Source organism: Gossypium arboreum, chromosome 11 (assembly GCF_025698485.1).
Source record: "Gossypium arboreum isolate Shixiya-1 chromosome 11, ASM2569848v2, whole genome shotgun sequence".
NCBI classification, from domain to species: Eukaryota; Viridiplantae; Streptophyta; class Magnoliopsida; order Malvales; family Malvaceae; genus Gossypium; species Gossypium arboreum.
In genome coordinates, this window is record NC_069080.1 from 133,625,894 (window position 1) to 133,644,900 (window position 19,007).

Sequence of the window (19,007 nt, forward strand, 5' to 3'; positions counted from 1 at the left end):
AAAGCCGATGGTTGAACCAAAGGAGGATCGAGATAACCGGAGGCTAGAATCTCTCAATAGGAAAACCCCTTTTTTCTCAATTCTGTTTCTTTTCACAATTGTGATTTCAATTTATTTAATTTCGACTCATCCACATTTTTAAGGCCTCGGATTAATTTGTTCAATATCCATTCCTATTTCCTCTTCACGGGCTTTTGAAGATCCATCTTTATCTATGTTTTCCAACACCTAGAATCTTGAGTTCCTTTCTGCACCTACCGCTCTTTTGCTGTCAACCTTCCTTCCTACTTTGCTGATTTTCTTTGCCTTCTTTTCAACAAGCATCCACGGGTCGTATACACTTTGACTTGAGTTCTCTCCTTTATTTTCCCCTAAGGTGAGTCCCTGTTCTAGTTTGTCTCCTAGAATTCCTTCTCCGAATCCTTCCAATCCCATCTCTCCTTTGGGGCATATTTCTTTTGTATGTCCATAGTGCCCATATTGGAAGCAAACCGTTGAGAGGTGTTCATACTTGATTCGTTGAGTTACTCCATTGATAATGACCTGAGAAATCAAGGGCTTGTCTAAGTTAATGAAGATCGCCATTCTCGCGAATCTCCCTCTTACACCGTTATTGGTGTTGAAATCAAATTTTGCGACTTTTCCAATCGTTGCCTTGATTTCCCCTAGGACTTGTCGTTTATACATGTGGCCAGGTAATCTGGGGAGTCGGATCTAGGCCATAACTGTGCTAGGGTGTGGCTGAGTGGGGTTAAAGTCCATTGTCCATGGTTGTACTGTTAAATACTGACCAAAGATGACCCAAGGCCCTTAGCACAAAGCCTTCTCGTAGTCATCTGGATTTTTGAATTTTGCCAGAAAATAACCATTCTCCACATCCATTAGTCGAAATGGTTGGGAGGGTTTCCAAAGCGAATTTACCTTGTTTTGAAGTGCATTATAACCTATATTTCTCCCCAACAGTTTATTTACTACTGTGAATTCCATGTGTTTGATGAGGATTTGGTTAATTCAATCAGAAAACTTAATCGAAGGAATGTCATTGATTGTTGAGCGCTCCACATCATCTTCTGTTAACTCAAGATCTTCATCTTCTTCTGATCCTATCACGACTGATGTTTTCTCATTCGAGTATAGCCCTAAACCCATTAGGCGATCTTTCCAAGAAAGAGATTTCCAAGTTTCTTGTGTAGTTTCCATTACGACATCCCGATTTTCCTTCGATATCTCGTATTCAAACTTTCTTTGTTGATCTATTCGCTGGTTCACCTTAATCGCTTCCGTCGTGCTCCGTAAGATCCATATTTAATATATTTAATATTTTTAACACCACAAATATAAGTATATGTTTAACATTCCCTAAGAGATTGTTTACATTTTCTTTAACCACATTGTCACTGGCTAGATATTATCAAAGCTCTGTCGTCTCTAATTTAGCTATCAACTTTAATTACTAATTGTATAGGCAACATAAAATAAGCCAATAAGTTTGCATCACTTGTTTTTAATTATTATTTTTGTTTGTCATATCTACTCTTTAATTGTAAAATACAAACCGTCCAACATTTTTAATTATTGCGTATAATTGAATAAACTAGCCTCCAATTTTTCAACTCTCACCTTCTTGGAAAGAACGTCATCCCTCATCTATTTTTTATCTTTTTTTCTCTTTCTTATGCTCATATATTCATTGTTCCCAGTTTCTTTCTGCGGTATTGGGCGAATTATTTTCTGATTTTGAGTTTTAGAAAGAAATATCTTCTTCTCATACATCCTCATGTTATCAATACCTTCAACTCTATCGTCCATTTCTAAAAAGAAATATGATGTTTTCTTGAGTTTTAGAGGTGAAGATACTCGCAGGAACTTCACAGATCATCTCTATAATGCTATAAAGAGGAGCGGGATTGCCACTTTCAGAGATGATCCAAAGCTGGAGGCCGGCGAAGAGATCGCGCCAGAACTCTTTAAAGTAATTCAGCAATCATGGTGCTCGGTAATCGTTTTTTCAGAAACTTATGCCTTCTCAAGTTGGTGCTTGGAGGAGCTTGCTAAGATTGTTAAACAACATAACAACAACGGCTATAAAGTGTTTCCAATTTTTTACCATGTTGAACCATCTGATTTAAGTAAACAAAAAAAGAAAGTGGAAGAAGCCTTTGCCAGACATGAAGAGAGATACAAAGAAGGTAGTGATAAGATCCAAAGGTGGCGAAATGCTTTAATTCAAGTGGCTGGAATCAAGGGATGGCATTTAAATAACAGGTAATTCTTTCTTTTCTTCGTTTTTTTCTAGCTTTAATCACCAGAAACTTGTTAGTTTTTATATTATATGAATTTTATATATATAATATTTTATAATCCTATGTGTTTAATTGAAAAGCGTCATATTTCAATAAAAGAGCAAATTTTGTATTCTGGTTCGGCAAAAGATCGTCCTTTTTAATTCTTGGTTCCAAATTATATTATGTTCCATGATTCATAGAAAAAGAAAGTGCATCTGAAAGATATCAAAAAAAAATATTCAAAAAATTAAAATATCTTTCTTTATAGGCATGAATCAAAATTTATTGGAGAGATTGTTAAGAAGATATCAGCAAAATTATGTCAGACATATCCAGTTACTCATAGCGACTTGGTTGGAATTGGTGCACACTTAGAAGATTTATATTTGAAAATAAACATTGGGGAAGATGATGTCCGCATTATCGGGATTTGTGGAATGGGTGGCATCGGTAAAACAACACTTGCAAGAATTGCTTACGGTCAAATGTTATCTCATTTTGAAGGTAAAAGTTTTATTGCTGATATTCGAGAAGTTTCAGACAAATGTGGATTAGTTTCTTTACAGAAACAACTTCTTTCACAGATCTTTCATGATGAATGCTTCAACTTTTTCAATGTTCATGAAGGGAATAACATAATTAGCCATAGGTTGTCTCACAAAAAGGTTCTTATTGTTCTTGATAATGTTGATAACATACAACACTTAAAATGCTTGGTTGGAAGGCATGATTGGTTTGGATTAGGGAGCAGAATCATTGTAACAACAAGAGATGAACATTTGCTTCGATGTTGTCGAGTTGATGATGTGTATATGCCCACAACATTGAATCCCAAAAATGCGCTTCAACTTTTCTATCTGAAAGCTTTCCATAGTGATACAGTGCCAAAAGATGATTTTATTGAGCTTTCTGAACATGTTGTAAATTATGCTGGTGGACTCCCTTTAGCTCTTGAAGTTTTAGGTTCCTTTTTATGCGGTAGAGATGCAACTCAATGGAAAAGTGCAATTGAAAGACTTAAAAGAGATTCTAATAAAGAAATTCTCGATAAACTTCAAATTAGTTTTGAAGGACTAGAAGAAAGGGAGAAGAATATATTTCTAGATATAGCATGTTTCTTCAATGGGGAGAAGAAAGATTTTGTAATCAATAATTGGATGGTTGTGAGTTTTTCCCAACTATTAGAATTGATGTTCTCATTAAAAAATCTCTCATAAAAGTCGATAAAAACAACAAATATTTGAGGATGCATGACTTGTTGCAAGAAATGGGAAGAAAAATTGTTAGAGAAAAATGTGTTGATGAACCTGGAAAGCGTTGCAGATTGTGGGAGGAAATGGACGTCCATCATATCTTAACAAAAAATACTGTAAGTTATTCAACAAAAGTTACATACTATTTCTTTTTTCATTTAAATAGTTTTATCCTACATTATACCGCATTTATTTTTTTTTCTTATTTTTTGTTTTTTAATTTTTAGGCTACGAAATGATTGAAGGCATGATCATTAATAATAAAGGTAAGAAGACACACATAAACTTATATCTATGTGTATTGTAAATAATGATTTTATTTTTGAAATATGATAAGAAACTATAGCAAAACCTTTGACACAATATTTCAATGTTTAATTATGAAATTTATCTAGCAACATATTACTCTTTCAAAAGAAGCAATAGAGAATGTATGACTTTTTGAAATACTCATGATATATATTTAATGCACTAATAGTCTATATAAATGAATTAGATTGTAACATATCATCAAAAGTTTTTTTTAAATGAAAATAGTTTCATTTTAGTTACATGTCATTGTTTGGTTTATTTATAGATTTATGCATTGTTTTAGTATCAAGTATAAATCAAAATATAAATTGAATTTTTTACGATTAAGTATTTTGTAGTCTAATGTAATTGTTAGACATAAATGTCTTCAATATGGGTATGTTAAATTTTTTAAAATTTCATGTATTTAACGAGTTCTTAAAAAGAACCATATCTTAATACTCGTATTTGGATATGCATTAGATATAAGTATTTCATACGGGTATTTAAGAAAACAATATCAATGCAACATAGCTTTTAGATATTGAATGTTTTAGCATATTTTGAAGCTCATTTTTGTTTTGCTCATTGTTATTAGGGAATCAACCAAAATGCTCAATTTGAGTGTCGATACCTTCTCGAAGATGAAAAAATTGAGATTGCTCAAAGTGCTTTGCCTATCAAATTGTGATGATCTTAAATATCTTTCTAATGAACTACGACTTTTAGATTGGACAGGATATCCTTTAAAATATTTACCTTCAAGCTTCCAACCGAACAACCTTATCGCACTTCTTTTACCATATAGTCACATTGAACAATTATGGAAGGAAAATAGAGTAAGAATTAACTCATCTTATCCTTATGTTTTAGCTTATTTTAACATAAATGATAAAACTTTGATTAAGGTAAAAAAAATAAAAATGAGCATTATTATGTTTTCTCATTTGTATCTAATTTGTTAGTGTTTTCAACAGCCCTTGTATAAGTTGAAAATGATGAACCTCAAAGGGTCCCAAAACCTGATCAAGACACCAGACTTCACAACAGCATCAAATCTTGAAGTTTTGATTTTGGAAGGTTGTACCAAATTAGTGGATGTTCATCCATCAATCGGAGTGCTTAAGAGTCTTAAACTTTTGAATTTAAGAGATTGCAAAAGTCTTAGGACTCTTCCGACCAAAATTGGAATGGAATCTCTTGAAACATTAATTCTTTCAGGTTGCTCAAGTCTTGCAAGGTTTCCGGAGATTGATAGGAAAATGGAACGTCTAAAAATTCTAGATCTTTCCAGTTGTTATAGAGTGGAAAATTTATGGGAGAATTTGCAGCAAGCAAAGTTTTTGGAAAAGCTCGACTTGAGTGAAACAGCTATAACAGAACCACCATCCTTCATTTTTCAATTTAAAAATCTTGAAGTTCTGTCTTTCAATGGGCGCAAGGGACGATCATATAAGTTCCTACCAAATTTACCTTCTCTTTTCAGGGTAATCCAAGGAAGAAGGACGAATCCCATGGCTCGGATGTTGCCTTTGTTGTCAGGTTTGAGTTCATTAAGAGTGCTAAAAGTAAGGGACTGCAGTCTTTGTGAAGGAGATATTCCACGTGATATTTCTGGTTTATCCTCTTTGATACATCTTGATCTTAGTGGTAACAATTTCATCAGCATACCTGCATCTCTTACTCGACTCTCGAAGCTTGGGTATCTTGAATTGTCAAATTGCAACATTTGCACTCTTGGTGAAGCAGATATTCATGGTCTATCCTCTTTGGAATTCCTTGATCTTAAGCGTAACAATTTCATCAGCCTACCTGCATCTCTTACTCGACTCTCAAAGCTTGAGTTTCTTGGATTGTCAAATTGCATGAAACTTAAATATTTGCCTGAGCTTCTAGCAAGTATAGAAAGGGTGCAGATAGATGGTTGTGCTTCACTTGAAGTAGTTGCAAGTCCATCAAAAGCATGCAATTTAGTGGATTTGGGTTTCATTAGAGCCATTAACTGCTTCAAATTGGCTGAGAATATCAATGCATTAACACTGCTGAAAAAACATCTTAAGGTCGATTTATCTCTACTTTCTCCCTTACAAAATCTCATACTTGAGAATTTATTGGTTTAGGTACCAAACGACTTGTGTTTTATTTTGCAGGCATTTGCAAATTCAAGAAAAAAGTTTGATATTATTATGCCCGGAAGTGAAATCTCAGAATGGTTTAGCCAACAAAAAAATGACTGTTCAATTAAGATGCCCCTACCTATCAACCTTCGGAAAGATAGTCAATGGATTGGAGTTGCTTGTTGCTGTATTTTTGTCAATAATGATGCTTCAAGGGATAACGAGGTTATCGTTTGTGGAGCATGTATCTATTGTAGAAATTCTGAACAAGCCAGCTGTAATGGATCTATCTTTTGAGGTAGAAATTCTCGACAGATTAATAGTAGTGGCTTGGGGTTGGGTAGAGGAATAATGAAAGATCACCTTTTTCTTCGTTATTGGTCGCGTGATAAATTATATCCATTTTCCTTGGAAGATAAATGTGGTGACTGTGAAACCAATAATTTATGGGCAACAGATGGCTTAGATAAAAAATGCGATGAGCTTGAGGTGTCTTTCAGGACGCCACATTTCCCTTGTGTTAAGGTGAAGAAGTGTGGTGTTAGAATAGTGTACGAGAAAGATTTGGAAGAAATAAAAGAGTTGCAATGCCATAGCACTCAAAGTTTTCCAAATTTTGAACAAATCCACCAGCACTCTGCTCAAAACGATGAATCAGTAGGTAACACTTCTCACATAAAACGAAAATGTAATATCTACGAGGAAGCTGAGGAAGAAGGGCCACAACCAAAACGGATGCAAAAACTTTTCAGTTTTATAACGGGCCAATCTCATCAGAAGCATTAATTGTGGTAAACTACTAAACCAACCTTGTCCTACTAACTTTTTTTACATTTCTATGTTTTTTATTTCATTTTAAGTTAGAATGACTTATTTGCGTGTTATATATAATCCTTCTTATATACCAAAAGATTTTATATTTATTATTCATACTCATATTAAACATGTATATATCTCAAATGTTGATAACATAATTTTTTATACCATTTAAAATTTTAATTACTTAATTCATTCCTTTTTTACATAATTGAAATGTGTACATTTTGACATGATGCAGATATGGAGGCTATCTTTTTTAGAGCTAGTTGGACCAGCTGGTTGTAATATGCTTGAGTTTTCTTTCACAACCCCAATTGGTCACAGTCTTAAGGTGAAAAAGTGTGGTGCTGGAATAGTGTATAAGAATGATTTGGAAGAAATTGTTAAGCTTTAGCATGCAATGCAACATGCAAACTAGCATTTGAGCTGAACCAAATGAAGCAAAATCATTTTGTTTATTTGTAACTTGACTTGGTTGCTTTGTAATCTAAATTTTAAGTTAGTAGGATTTGGTCAAGATTTGAATGTGATAGCTAGTATGTCAGCTACATTTTGTTTGTAATTTTAGCTAAGCTTTTGACAAGCATTTTCGGACCAATTATGTTAGGTAACTGTCAATTTTATTGTAACACATATATACTTTAGCCAGATGAAATGGAAAGAAAGAAAAATTCATTTTCTTCCAAAAATTTCTGCTTTGTTGGTAGTTTCTCTCTGCAAGTCTCAAGTCTTTGAAGCTTAAGCTTCTTTTATATTTTATCCGGGTTAATTACATTGTTGCTCTATTTCCAGATAGAGCTTCATACTTCATCCGAATTACTTGCTTTTGTTTTCTTTCTCTGTTCTTAAAACCCAACAAATGGTATCAAGAGCCTGTCATCTTTAAGGGCCTCTGTTGTTGGTATTTTTCTGTGGAGAAAACTTAAAGAGGAAGAAGTTGAAGTTGTTGTTTTGTTGCTGCAAGATAAGTTTTACACCACCACCAACACCTGTGTTTGCTGGAGAAAACTACCACATTTGGGCAGTGAAGATGAAGACATACCTCCAAGCACACGATTTGTGGAATGTTGTAGAGAATGATGCTGAACCACCTCCATTGAGGGCCAATCCCACCATTGCACAGATAAGGCAACATAGTGAAGATTGTGCCAAGAAGCACAAGGCTATGGCTTGCTTGCAAAATAGAGTATCCGATGTGATTTTTACTCGGATAATGGCATGTGACTCACTAAAGCAAGCATGGGAGAAGCTAAAGGAGGAGTTTATGGGGTCAGACAAGACAAGACAGCAGCAACTAATCAACCTTAGGAGAGACTTTGAGAACTTGAAGATGAAAGAGTCAGAGACCATCAGGCAGTACTCTGATAGGATAATGGCCATAGTCAACAACATTAGGCTCCTTGGTGATGATTTCAGTGAGAACAGAGTTGTTGAAAAGGTTATTACAACTCTCCCTGAGAAATTTGAGTCAAGGATTTCTTTATTGGAGGACTCGAGGGATTTATCAACCATCTCATTGCCTGAGTTGGTAAATTCCTTGTATGCACATGAGCAAAGGAGGACTAATAGGCAAGAAGAGCATCCTGAAGGAGCTTTCCAAGCAAAGGTCAAAGAAAGCTCAGGTGTAAGTCAGAAAGAGAAGAAACCATGGCTTGACAAAAGGGAGAAATCAAAAAAGGATGTTGAAAAAAAGAGCTTTCCACCAAGCATTCACTGCAAAAAGACCACATGTAAATAGGCCAATTTGCCCGGCCCCCTTGAAACCCAAAAATAAATAAATAAAAATAAAATATAAATAACCATGGTCCAATTTTACAGTCCAATTACCAAGACCCGTGGCCCAACTACAAGAACAGGCCCAAAACGCTAAGGTTACAGAGGACCCAATACCCCATTAGTCTAGTTACATGACCCATAGCCCGAAAGCCAAGCCAAACTTCGGCAAACCCTAGGGCAGAAGGGTCCTCGCGCCGCAGCCTTCACGAGCAGCAACCACATCGCCTCCGTACGCCCCAGTCTCCAGCAACCACGCCAACACAGCCCCGTACGCCTCACGCCAAGGGCCAACGCACGTCCGTACTCTACCTGCAAAAAGGACAAACCACACGGCAGCAAACACAAACAAAATAGCAGAACAACAATTGAAAAAGGGCGTTTTTCATTTATTTTTCTTTATTTCTTTTCTTCGGCTATAAAAAGCCAAGCTTTTGACCCTTGTAAGGGTTACAAACGCATATACATTTTTACGCAAGATATACGAGCAATACAAAAAGAGCAATCAAAAATAGAGAAGGTGATTTTCCACTTTCGATTTCTATAATCTTTTCTCTTTTTTGCTATTTTTACTTGAATCTTTCATCATTTTTTTAAAAAAAAAAAAAGGGAAAATAAAAGGAAAGGGAGGGGATGAACTTTACCTTGCTTTAGGGCCATCGGATTTCCTTGGCTCCGTCAAAATCGGAGTTTGGAGGAGAGCTTAAAAGCTACAAGGTAACCCGTCAAAACCCGAACTGGTCGATTGTTGCGTATGAAGGTAGATCGAAGCTAGTGCTAAAGAGGCGGGGTTTCGGCTGAGAAAAAGGAGGGGTAGGTTAGGGTTCTGGAATGGTTCTAGAAAAGGCATTATTTAGCTTTATATGAGAGCAGATACGGTGCCGTTTGTGCCAATCCCAATGGCTGCAATACGACACCGTTCTAAGAGCTATGACCCGATGATCCGACCTGAGTCCCCCTAGGATCCGTGCGTTTTCGCGGTGAGGGGATATTTGCGCACCAGACCCTCCCCTTTCTCACGTGCAGTCAATCGCATCCCTTTTGCTTATTTGTTCTCTTTAATTCAGCCCCGAAATTTATGCTTGCTTGCAAGGGGATCCGCGCCTGGACGCCGCGTTTTGGGAGCTGGGCTATTTCCAGCTTAGTCCTTCGGCATTCATGCGCATTATGTGCTAGTCCTTAGTCCACTTTCAAGAGTTCGCGCATTGTCCCCACTTATTTTGAATCTTTTTAATTAGGTTTTATTTTTGTAAGGGTTTTGAAGCTTATTTTATCATGTTATTTGCATGACAGTCTGCATGATACCTTGTTTAAAAGATTTTTCTACACATTTACACATATATTCTTTCTTTTGAATCCACGCGTATATATATATATATATATATATATATATATATATATATATATATATATATATATATAAACCTTATGTATATTTTCATTAAAAATACTTTGCACATATGAGTATGCTTTTAGCCCATTTTGTATATGTACATGTGTATTTTGTATTAAAGTTGGTTTCATTTCATATGTATACATACTATTATCAACTTTTTATATAATCCTCTGAAATGCATCTCTTAAATTATTATTATGTGTATATATATATATATTAATACTTATATTTTATCTAGATAGATATTATTTAATTCATGTATTTTACATAGTTTTCCTTATTACATATACATAAGTGCATTCAGTAAAGCTATTATATAATTTTTTATAAAATTAATTTAAGCATGCATGTATTTTTATGTTTTTACAAATAATTATTTTTTAAAAATAAATTATTATTTATACATATAATTTATAGAACCATTATGTTTTTTAAAGACTATATCGTGTTATACATTATTATTATTATTATTATTATTATTATTATTATTATTATTATTATTATTATTATTTGTAATATATTTTACACATATTTTAAATTTTTCATACTATAAATCCTCATTTTTTTAAACCAATATTATTTAATGTTTTGGTATGATATCCGATTAATACATTCATTTTATAATATGTATCAAGTATATATATCCTAGTTTTTTTATATAGATTTAAAGTGTCTCAATTCATTAATTAGCATATCGTATAAATTATTGGTTCATTAGATCGCCTTTGTTTCGACATCGTTTTATACTACTTTAACTTTTAAATTTTATTCTGTTAGCTTATTTTGTCGATTGTTCTATATTATAGCATATACATTGTCATCGCATGGTATTCATCCTGTTGATATTTCAATTATTATTATTACGCGATTGAAATTAGGTTAACTTAGATTAGTTATATTTAATTGCTTGTTCTGCTAGTTGATTAATATTTTCATTCGTTAAGCATTAAATCTCGCATGTGCATATTACCCCATTCATTGTTTTCCTTTTGATTTTTGAAATATGGTTCTAAAACCAAGTTTTATGATTTAACTTCGTCTTATTTCAAATCGACTTAATACGTCTTAAGCTAGATTTATAATCATTCATTCAAAAATTCTTCAAAATGAAGACGAGATTCGATGTTTGACAATTCGCGGAATGTGCCCTAACGCGTTGGGTTGCAATTTCGCGTTTGTTGAAAATAATCGAATATCACTTCAAAATTTCACTCATGTCTTCTAAAAATTATTTAAAATGAAGGCAATATTTGGCGTTTGACAATTCGAGAATCATACCCTATCGTGCTGGGTTGTGATTTCTCGTTTGCTCAAAACGATCGAACATTCCTTTATATTCTCGCTCATGTTTATAAAAAAAATACTTAAAAACGAAGACGATGTTCATTGTTTGGAGATTTGAGAATCGTGCCCTATCATGCTGGGTTGCACTTTTTCATTTGTCCAAAATAATCGAATATCTCCTCGAAATTTCACACGTATTTTATAAGGTAAGGCAATGGTCAATGTTTGAAATTGAGAATCGTACCCTCTTGTCTTTGGGTTTCGATTTTTCGTTGGACTAAATAGTTGAGCATCCTTTTGTGATTTTCAAATTATAAATTTTCGGTCATCGAAACAAGAAGATTTTTGACAATCAACTCGGGTTACTCGAACGTTATTAGAAAAGAACCACATTTCCAAAACATTTTTATCTTAGACCTAAGGACAATATTTAATCGATTTGGTACCAATTTTAGGCGTAGTGAGGGTGCTAATCCTTCCTCATACGTAACCAACTCCCGAGCCCATTTTCTCATATTTTCATAGACCAAAATCGTTATTTTAGTAAACCAAAACATTTTATTAAAATAACCAAATCCTTAGGTGACCCGATCACACCAAAACAAAAGATCGGTGGCGACTCCATATTTCTATTTCCCAAATAGTCGATTCCCCCATTTTTTAATTAAAACAAAAATTTCGAAATTCAAAATTTTTAATTCGAGGGATGGTTTCGACAGCTTGGCGACTCTGCTGGGGACTTGACAGTCGAGCCATGAAAATCGATTATTTACTGTCTTTTTGTCAAAAACCGAAAATGTATTTTAAAAATCATGTATCTTTCGATTGCATTCGATTGTATGATTGTTTTGGTGCGGGTCTTGTATAATAGTACTGCATTTCATTGCATGACCACCGTGGTCACACCTTCTAAGTGGGAGTAAGAAACTACGCTTTCGTGAGGTTTTCACCTCCGCATGGGCTAGTGGATTGCTTCCGGGGTACATCCGTACCTATGATTTCGTGAGATTTTCATCTCCGTATGGTCATAGGGAAATGTATCCCCTCGAACCGAACTCGATCTATATGAGCTTATAATGGGTGAGGATTGAGGAATCTGCTGGTTCGGGTACCTCTTTTCCTAGAACTAAACCACATATAGTGAACCTTAGGAGCTATCCTTGGGTGGAGCCGCGTCGAGCCTTAGTACTTACCTGTATATGCGTTATAATCACCGTTTATGTGCTTGCATTCTATCGCTATTATTTGATACTAACTGATGTTTTGTTTTGATTGTATTTTTTGCATGAAATTGCATACTAAAGGAGGCGTTAATCTACATTCAATTACTACGTTAGAAAATTTGACATGGAGAATGAATTTCTTAGTAAAGTCGAGGATAATGCAGTCATTCGTGCTTGGTCAGAAAGGCTACAATCTGAGAGAGGGGATAGCTTGGCAGAAGGGCATGTATCAGAGCTACGGGATTTCACTCGCGTCAATGTAGTACAGAATGAGCTACAAGAGTTGAGAGACATTTGGGCTAGTTGGGATGAAAGGATCAAGCAGTTGTTTTACCAAAGTTATGGTGATATATCCTACCTGCTAGACATTAGAGTGGATAAGCATTTGTTCCGTGTAACGCCCCCACACCCGAGACCGTCGCCGGAGTCGAGTATGAGGTGTTACTAAGCTTAGTTTAACATTTTTAGAACTTTGAATTATTTGTTTCTACATTCACAGCTTTTAAGCTACTTGCGTCACAGTCACAAGAAAAATCATATCTCGAGTTACGAAACTCGAAATTAAGATCCGTAAATTTTCCTGAATATAGACTCATAAAACTATCTACTAATTTTTTCTATAATTTTTGTTGGGCCAATTAGTACAGTTTATTAGTTAAAGTTACCCCTATTTCAAGACTCGACTGGTCTGACCTCTGTTTACTACGAACTACATTTCTCTCTATACAAAATTCATATGACTATGAGGTTTGTTTATAATAAAACTAGACTCAATAAGGATTCTGAGGATATAAAATAAACCACCTAATTATATCTTTACAATTTATGGTGAATTTCTAAATTAGGAACAGGGGATTCAGAAACTGCTATGACTCTGTTTCACTAAAATTAAAATATATTCTAACATATACTTCCTTTACTTGTTTCATTTGTTTCATGTGAAACTAGACATAATAAGCTTCAATTTGATATGTATTTCACCACCAAATTCAATTTCTATGATTTTTAGTAAATTTTCAAACTCGCATTAGTATTGCTGTGGTATTCTGTTTATGGTAAATTTCATCCTTTTTATGAGTTTTTATGCACTAAGTATCTTAATAGTTTTCCTTAACATCAAACATAATCTAAACTAACCATTTTCATAATTTATCATTATCAAGCATTTCCTCAACCATTTCACAACCATACCATAAGATCATTTACACAAAATGGGTATATTGCTATACATGCCATACTTAAATTTACAAGCCATTTACCAAAAATCTTCGGATAGTGTGATGAGCCTTGACCTATCCCGACTCTGAGTGGCTTGTCCAAAACTACAATGAGTAAGAAGGAGGAGTAAGCATAAATGCTTAGTAAGTTCATATGCAAATAATAAGTAACATAACAAACAGTTATACCAGTCAACATTAGCATACATCACTAAAACACATATCACATTTTTAATCATTCTTCATCATCTTATTACCTTATCGTGGTTGTATCAATACTCAACCCGAGGGTTAAATACATACCTGTCCAAAATATCCATTTAACATCACTCACCAATACGTCTCTTTACATCTCGAATATTCCTCCATTGAGTAGAACTTTACCCGTTGAACACATCGGAATATAATTCGGATACATGGAAAGTTTGCACATAAGTGCCACGTATTCAATCAAGCAATCATGTAACCCGCCCATAAGCGAACTCGGACTCAACTCAACGAGCTCGGGCGTTCGCATCCATAAGTGAACTCGGACTCAACTCAACGAGTTCGGATGCCTAGTTACATCTCACGAACTCGGACTCAACTCAACGAGCTCGGACATTCGCATCCATAAGTGAACTCGGACTCAACTCAACGAGTTCGGATGCTCAACCATCCTAGTGACATGTCACTTGTATCCTAATCTATTCCTAAGGTTCAAATGGGCTTTTTCCTCGAACACTTATCCTTGCCGTCTTCCGTAGAATGCCAAAATCAATACTCGGTAACAATTATATTTAACAAGTAGTTCACATAATTTACGTATTATTTGAAATTAACCACAAAGCATACATTTCATAATAAAATTCAGCATAACACATAATTAATATCAATAACTTAAAAATAACAATTATGCTACATTATTTACACATGAACTTACCTTGGTACCAAAATACAAAGATTTTGCAATTTAGTCCACAATCTTTTCTTTTCCTCGATTGAGGTCGATTCCACGTCTTTCTTGATCTAAAATAACACATTTAGCTTATTTAATACTCACATTATCAAATTAATCCTTAACTCAAATTTTGGCAAAATTACAATTTTACCCTAAACTTTTGCATATTTACATTTTTGCCCCTAGGCTCTGGATTAAACTTTATTCCTTATTCTTATGTTTTACAACATGCTGATCACTTTTCTCTTCTATGGCAACATCAAATTCTCACTCTAACATGTACTTGTGACTATTAGGTATTTTTACCGATTAAGCCCTTTACTCGTTTTTGCTTAAAATCGAGTAGTACAAGTTGTCTAACATAATTTAAAACCTCATACTCTATCATAAAACATCAAAATACACAAATTTCACCTATGGGTATTTTTCCAAATATAAACCCTAGGTTGAATTATTGCTAACATAAGCTTAATCGAGCTACAGGATTCCAAAAGCGTAAAAATCATTAAAAACGGGCTTGGAATCACTTACTATGGAGCTTGGAAGCTTGAAACAAACCCTAGCTATGGAGAACCCTTGAAATTTCGGCCTAATGAAGAAGATGGACAAAATTGGCTTTTAATTTTGTTTTAATTCATTTTAATAACTAAATGACCAAAATACCCTTACTACTAAACTTTCCAAAATTCCTTCCATGACCTAATTTTGTCCATGAACTTAAAATTGGTCAAATTGCTATTTAAGACCTCCTCATTAATATTCCAAAACAATTTCATACTAAAAACTTCTAGAATGCAAGTTTTGCAACTTATTCGATTTAGTCCCTACTTTCAATTTAAGCACTTTAGGCATAGAATTTCATCACGAAATTTTCACACAATCATGCAATCATATCATAATCATCAAAATAATTATAAAATAATTATTTCTATCTCGGATTTGTGGTCACGAAACCACTATTCCGATTAGGCCCTAATTCGGGATATTACAACTCTCCCCCCCTTTAAGGATTTTCGTCCTCGAAAATCTTACCCAAAATAGATGTGGGTATTGATTTCTCATAGTTTCTTGATTCCCATGTAGCTTCTTCTACTCCATGCCTTTGCCACAACACCTTCACAAGTGCAACATTTTTATTCCTTAGTTGTTTGACCTCTCGAGCTAAAATCTTAATCGGTTCTTCTTCGTAGGTCATACACGGTTGTAGTTCAATTTCGTCGGTGAAACTACATGTGAAGGATCTGAACGATCTCGACGTAACATAGATACGTGGAACACATCATGAATCTTTTCTAATTCAGTGGTAATGCTAACCGATATGCTACCGGTCCAACTTTTTCAATTACTTCATACGGCCCAATAAACGCGGACTTAATTTGCCCTTCCGTCCAAATCTAAGGACTTTCTTCCACGGAGACACCTTTAAAAATACTTTATCACCAACTTGAAATTTAATGTCCTTTCGTTTTAAATCGCATAAGATTTACATCTGCTCTGAAGCGACTTTCAAACAATCTCGAATTACCTTCACTTTTCTTGACTTCTTTTATTAGATCAACTCCATAAATCTGATTTTCCTTGAGTTCAGTCCAATACAAAGGCGTTCAACACTTACGACCATACAATGCTTCATAAGGTGCCATTTTCAAGCTCGTCTGATAACTATTGTTGTAAGCAAATTCTACCAGCGGCAAATGTCTTTCCCAACTTCTTTGAAATTCCAATACACAACATCGAGCATGTCTTCAAGAATCAATTACTCTCTCGATTGTCCAGCGGTTTGTGGATGAAAAGCGATCTCGAATTTAACTTTGTACCTAACGCGTCTTGCAACTTTTGCCAAAATCGCGAGGTAAACCTTGGATCTCTATCTGAAATAATCGATAATGGTATTCCGTGTAATCTAACAATTTCTCTAATATACAGTTCAGCCAACTTGTTAAGAGAATAATCAGACGTCTCGGGATAAAATGAGCCGACTTAGTTAATCATCAACTATTACCCAGATGGCATCTTTCTTTCCGAGTCAATGGTAATCCGAAACAAAATCCATAGTAATCCGATCCCATTTCCATTCAGGAACCATAATAGGCTGGAGTAATCCTGAAGGTACTTGGTGTTTAGCTTTCACCTGTTGACAAATTAAGCATTTGGACACAAACTCTGATATATCTCTTTTCATTCCATTCCACCAATACATTTTCTTCAAGTCATTATACATTTTCGTACTACTCGGATGAATCGAGAAATAACCACTATGTGCTTCCTGTAGGATCTTTTGAATCAATTCCTCATTCTTCGGTACACAAATCCGATCTTTAAACATTAAGCACCCCAAGGTGAAAAACTCGGTCTCACAAAGCCTTTATCAGTCAACTCTTGCAACTGCGACTTTAATTCTTTCAACTCTGTTGGTGCCATTCTATATGGAGCAATCGAGATCGGAGCTGTTCCCATATCAAATCAATACCAAATTCTACTTCCACGATGAGGCAAACCCGCAATTCTTCCGGAAATACGTCCAAAATTCACACACAACCCAAGACCGATTCAACTTTCTTTTCAACTTCTTTTGTATTAATTACATACGCCAAATAAGCTTCATAACCCTTTCTCGATATCTTTGAGCCGACATTGAAGAAATCACACTAGGCAATGCCTCTGATTTATCCGATTCAACCCGCAGAGTTTCACCATTTCCACACTTTAATTCTATAACCTTTTCTTTGCAATTTACTATAGCATCATGCAATGTCAACCAATCCATACCCAAAATAACATCAAACTCATCAAACGGCAACAACATCAAGTCGGTAGGAAAGTAATGATCCCGAATCATTAAAGGACATTTCTTACATACTTTATCAACAATACACATTTGCCTAACTGATTCGACACTCTAATCATAAATTCGTATTCTCAACGGTATATTCATACTAGACACCAATTTCATGCACACATATGAATGAGTAGAACCGGATCAATCAAAGCAATAACATTAACATTATAGAGAGAAATGTACCAGTAATCACATCGGTGAGGAAGCATCTTCACGCTTTAATAGCATAAGTTCTAGCCGAGCCCTTCCTTCAGTCTAACCGGTGCATCCTCGCTACATTCTTCTTGCTTGTTTCACTTCCAACTTTTCTCGGATACCTTCCCTCGATCGCACCACTAGCTTTTACATTCTGAAATTTTTCTTTCTCGGCTCTCTCGGCGTCTCTAATAAAATGATCCGGAGAACCACATCGAAAACATTCATTTGCTCTGCACGGACCAAAATGATTTCTACCACACAGCTGGCACTCAGGTTTAACAATACTCGTATTTCCCACACTAACCGCAGAAGTAGTCTGAGATTTAGGACCCACATTTTGCTTCTTAAAATTTCCATATGATTGCCCAAATGAAACTTGGGAACGAGGATTCATATTTCTTGACTTTCCGGTTTCTTTGTGAGGTGCATTACTCATTGGTCTTTTCTTCCAATTTCGTGTTTGATTCTACCTTTTCTTTTCCTTCATAATTCTTCACCTTGCAAGCTCGATCGACAAGTACCACCATTTCTTTTAGTTCAAGGATCCCAACAAATACCTTAATGTCTTCGTTAAGCCCGTCTTCAAATCGTAGGCACATCTTGGCTTCAGAGGAACATATTCCCCGCATACTTACTTAATTGAACAAACTCTCTTTCATATTCGAGATCATCATATTACCTTGCTTCACTCAAGAAACTCTTTACATTTCGATCAATAAATCTTTCACTAATATATTTCTTCCAAACTCTTCTTGAAAGAATTCCCGGTTACCCTCTCTTTCGGTACCACCAAATCAAAGTCTTCCACCAATTATAGGCTGAATCTCTCAACAAAGATGTAGCACATTTCAAACATTCTTCGTGTACAAGATAATTCATCAAATACCGGATAGAATTTTCAAGCGAACTCGCTTTCTCGCATCATCATCAATATTTGCTTTAAATTCTTCAGCCCCTTGTTTACTTAATTCTATCAACGGGGTTCGTGAAATTTTATCATATCCACTCCTTGAGGCATTGGAGGCATAGGTTGAGGAATTGGGGAGGTAGGGAGGTCGTACATTTGGGTTCGTCTGAACGAACTCGGTGTACCATGCACTCATCATTTGGAGAAAGGCTTCCGATCCCTTTCTCCTCCTCCCGACCAATAGTAGGGGTGGGTTTTCATCGGCGCTGCTCCATCAGCCGAGCTGGCGCGATTACTCAGACTTCATCTGCCACAATGGATCGGGATCCATTTACTATATAAAAATTTCATTTAAAAGGTCAAGTCGTCACACTATTACAATTCATACATATGGCATGTATAGCAAAATCCGTACATACAACACGTAGTCCGAGAACCGACTAAACCTGCTCTGATACCACTAAA

At 35.2% G+C, this 19,007-nt stretch overlaps 2 protein-coding genes across 2 annotated transcripts; both read left to right on the forward strand.

The window, feature by feature from the left end:
* The first annotated feature begins 1,617 nt into the window (after window positions 1–1,617).
* LOC108471851 (disease resistance protein RPV1-like) lies at window positions 1,618–3,597 on the forward strand. The gene is made up of 2 exons (XM_017773405.2): window positions 1,618–2,265; window positions 2,554–3,597. Exons 1-2 carry the CDS (start codon window positions 1,778–1,780, stop codon window positions 3,500–3,502), a joined length of 1,437 nt encoding a protein of 478 aa, XP_017628894.2. The 5' UTR covers window positions 1,618–1,777; the 3' UTR covers window positions 3,503–3,597.
* An 865-nt stretch (window positions 3,598–4,462) lies between these two features.
* Window positions 4,463–7,454, forward strand: LOC108465922 (disease resistance protein RPV1-like). The gene is made up of 3 exons (XM_053021579.1): window positions 4,463–5,889; window positions 5,980–6,737; window positions 7,004–7,454. The coding sequence occupies exons 1-2, from the start codon at window positions 4,825–4,827 to the stop codon at window positions 6,241–6,243; spliced, it is 1,329 nt and encodes a 442-aa protein (XP_052877539.1). The 5' UTR covers window positions 4,463–4,824; the 3' UTR covers window positions 6,244–6,737; window positions 7,004–7,454.
* Window positions 7,455–19,007: the final 11,553 nt, after the last annotated feature.

What these genes read in the sequence shown, in the direction of transcription:
- LOC108471851 (XM_017773405.2), top strand. Translation starts at nt 1,778, where the DNA reads ATGTTATCAATACCTTCAACTCTATCGTCCATTTCTAAAAAGAAATAT. An exon ending in GGATGGCATTTAAATAACAG is followed by an intron (nt 2,266 to 2,553) that starts GTAATTCTTTCT and finishes CTTTCTTTATAG; the next exon opens with GCATGAATCAAAATTTATTG.
- LOC108465922 (XM_053021579.1), top strand. Translation starts at nt 4,825, where the DNA reads ATGATGAACCTCAAAGGGTCCCAAAACCTGATCAAGACACCAGACTTC. An exon ending in TGCTGAAAAAACATCTTAAG is followed by an intron (nt 5,890 to 5,979) that starts GTCGATTTATCT and finishes TTTATTTTGCAG; the next exon opens with GCATTTGCAAATTCAAGAAA.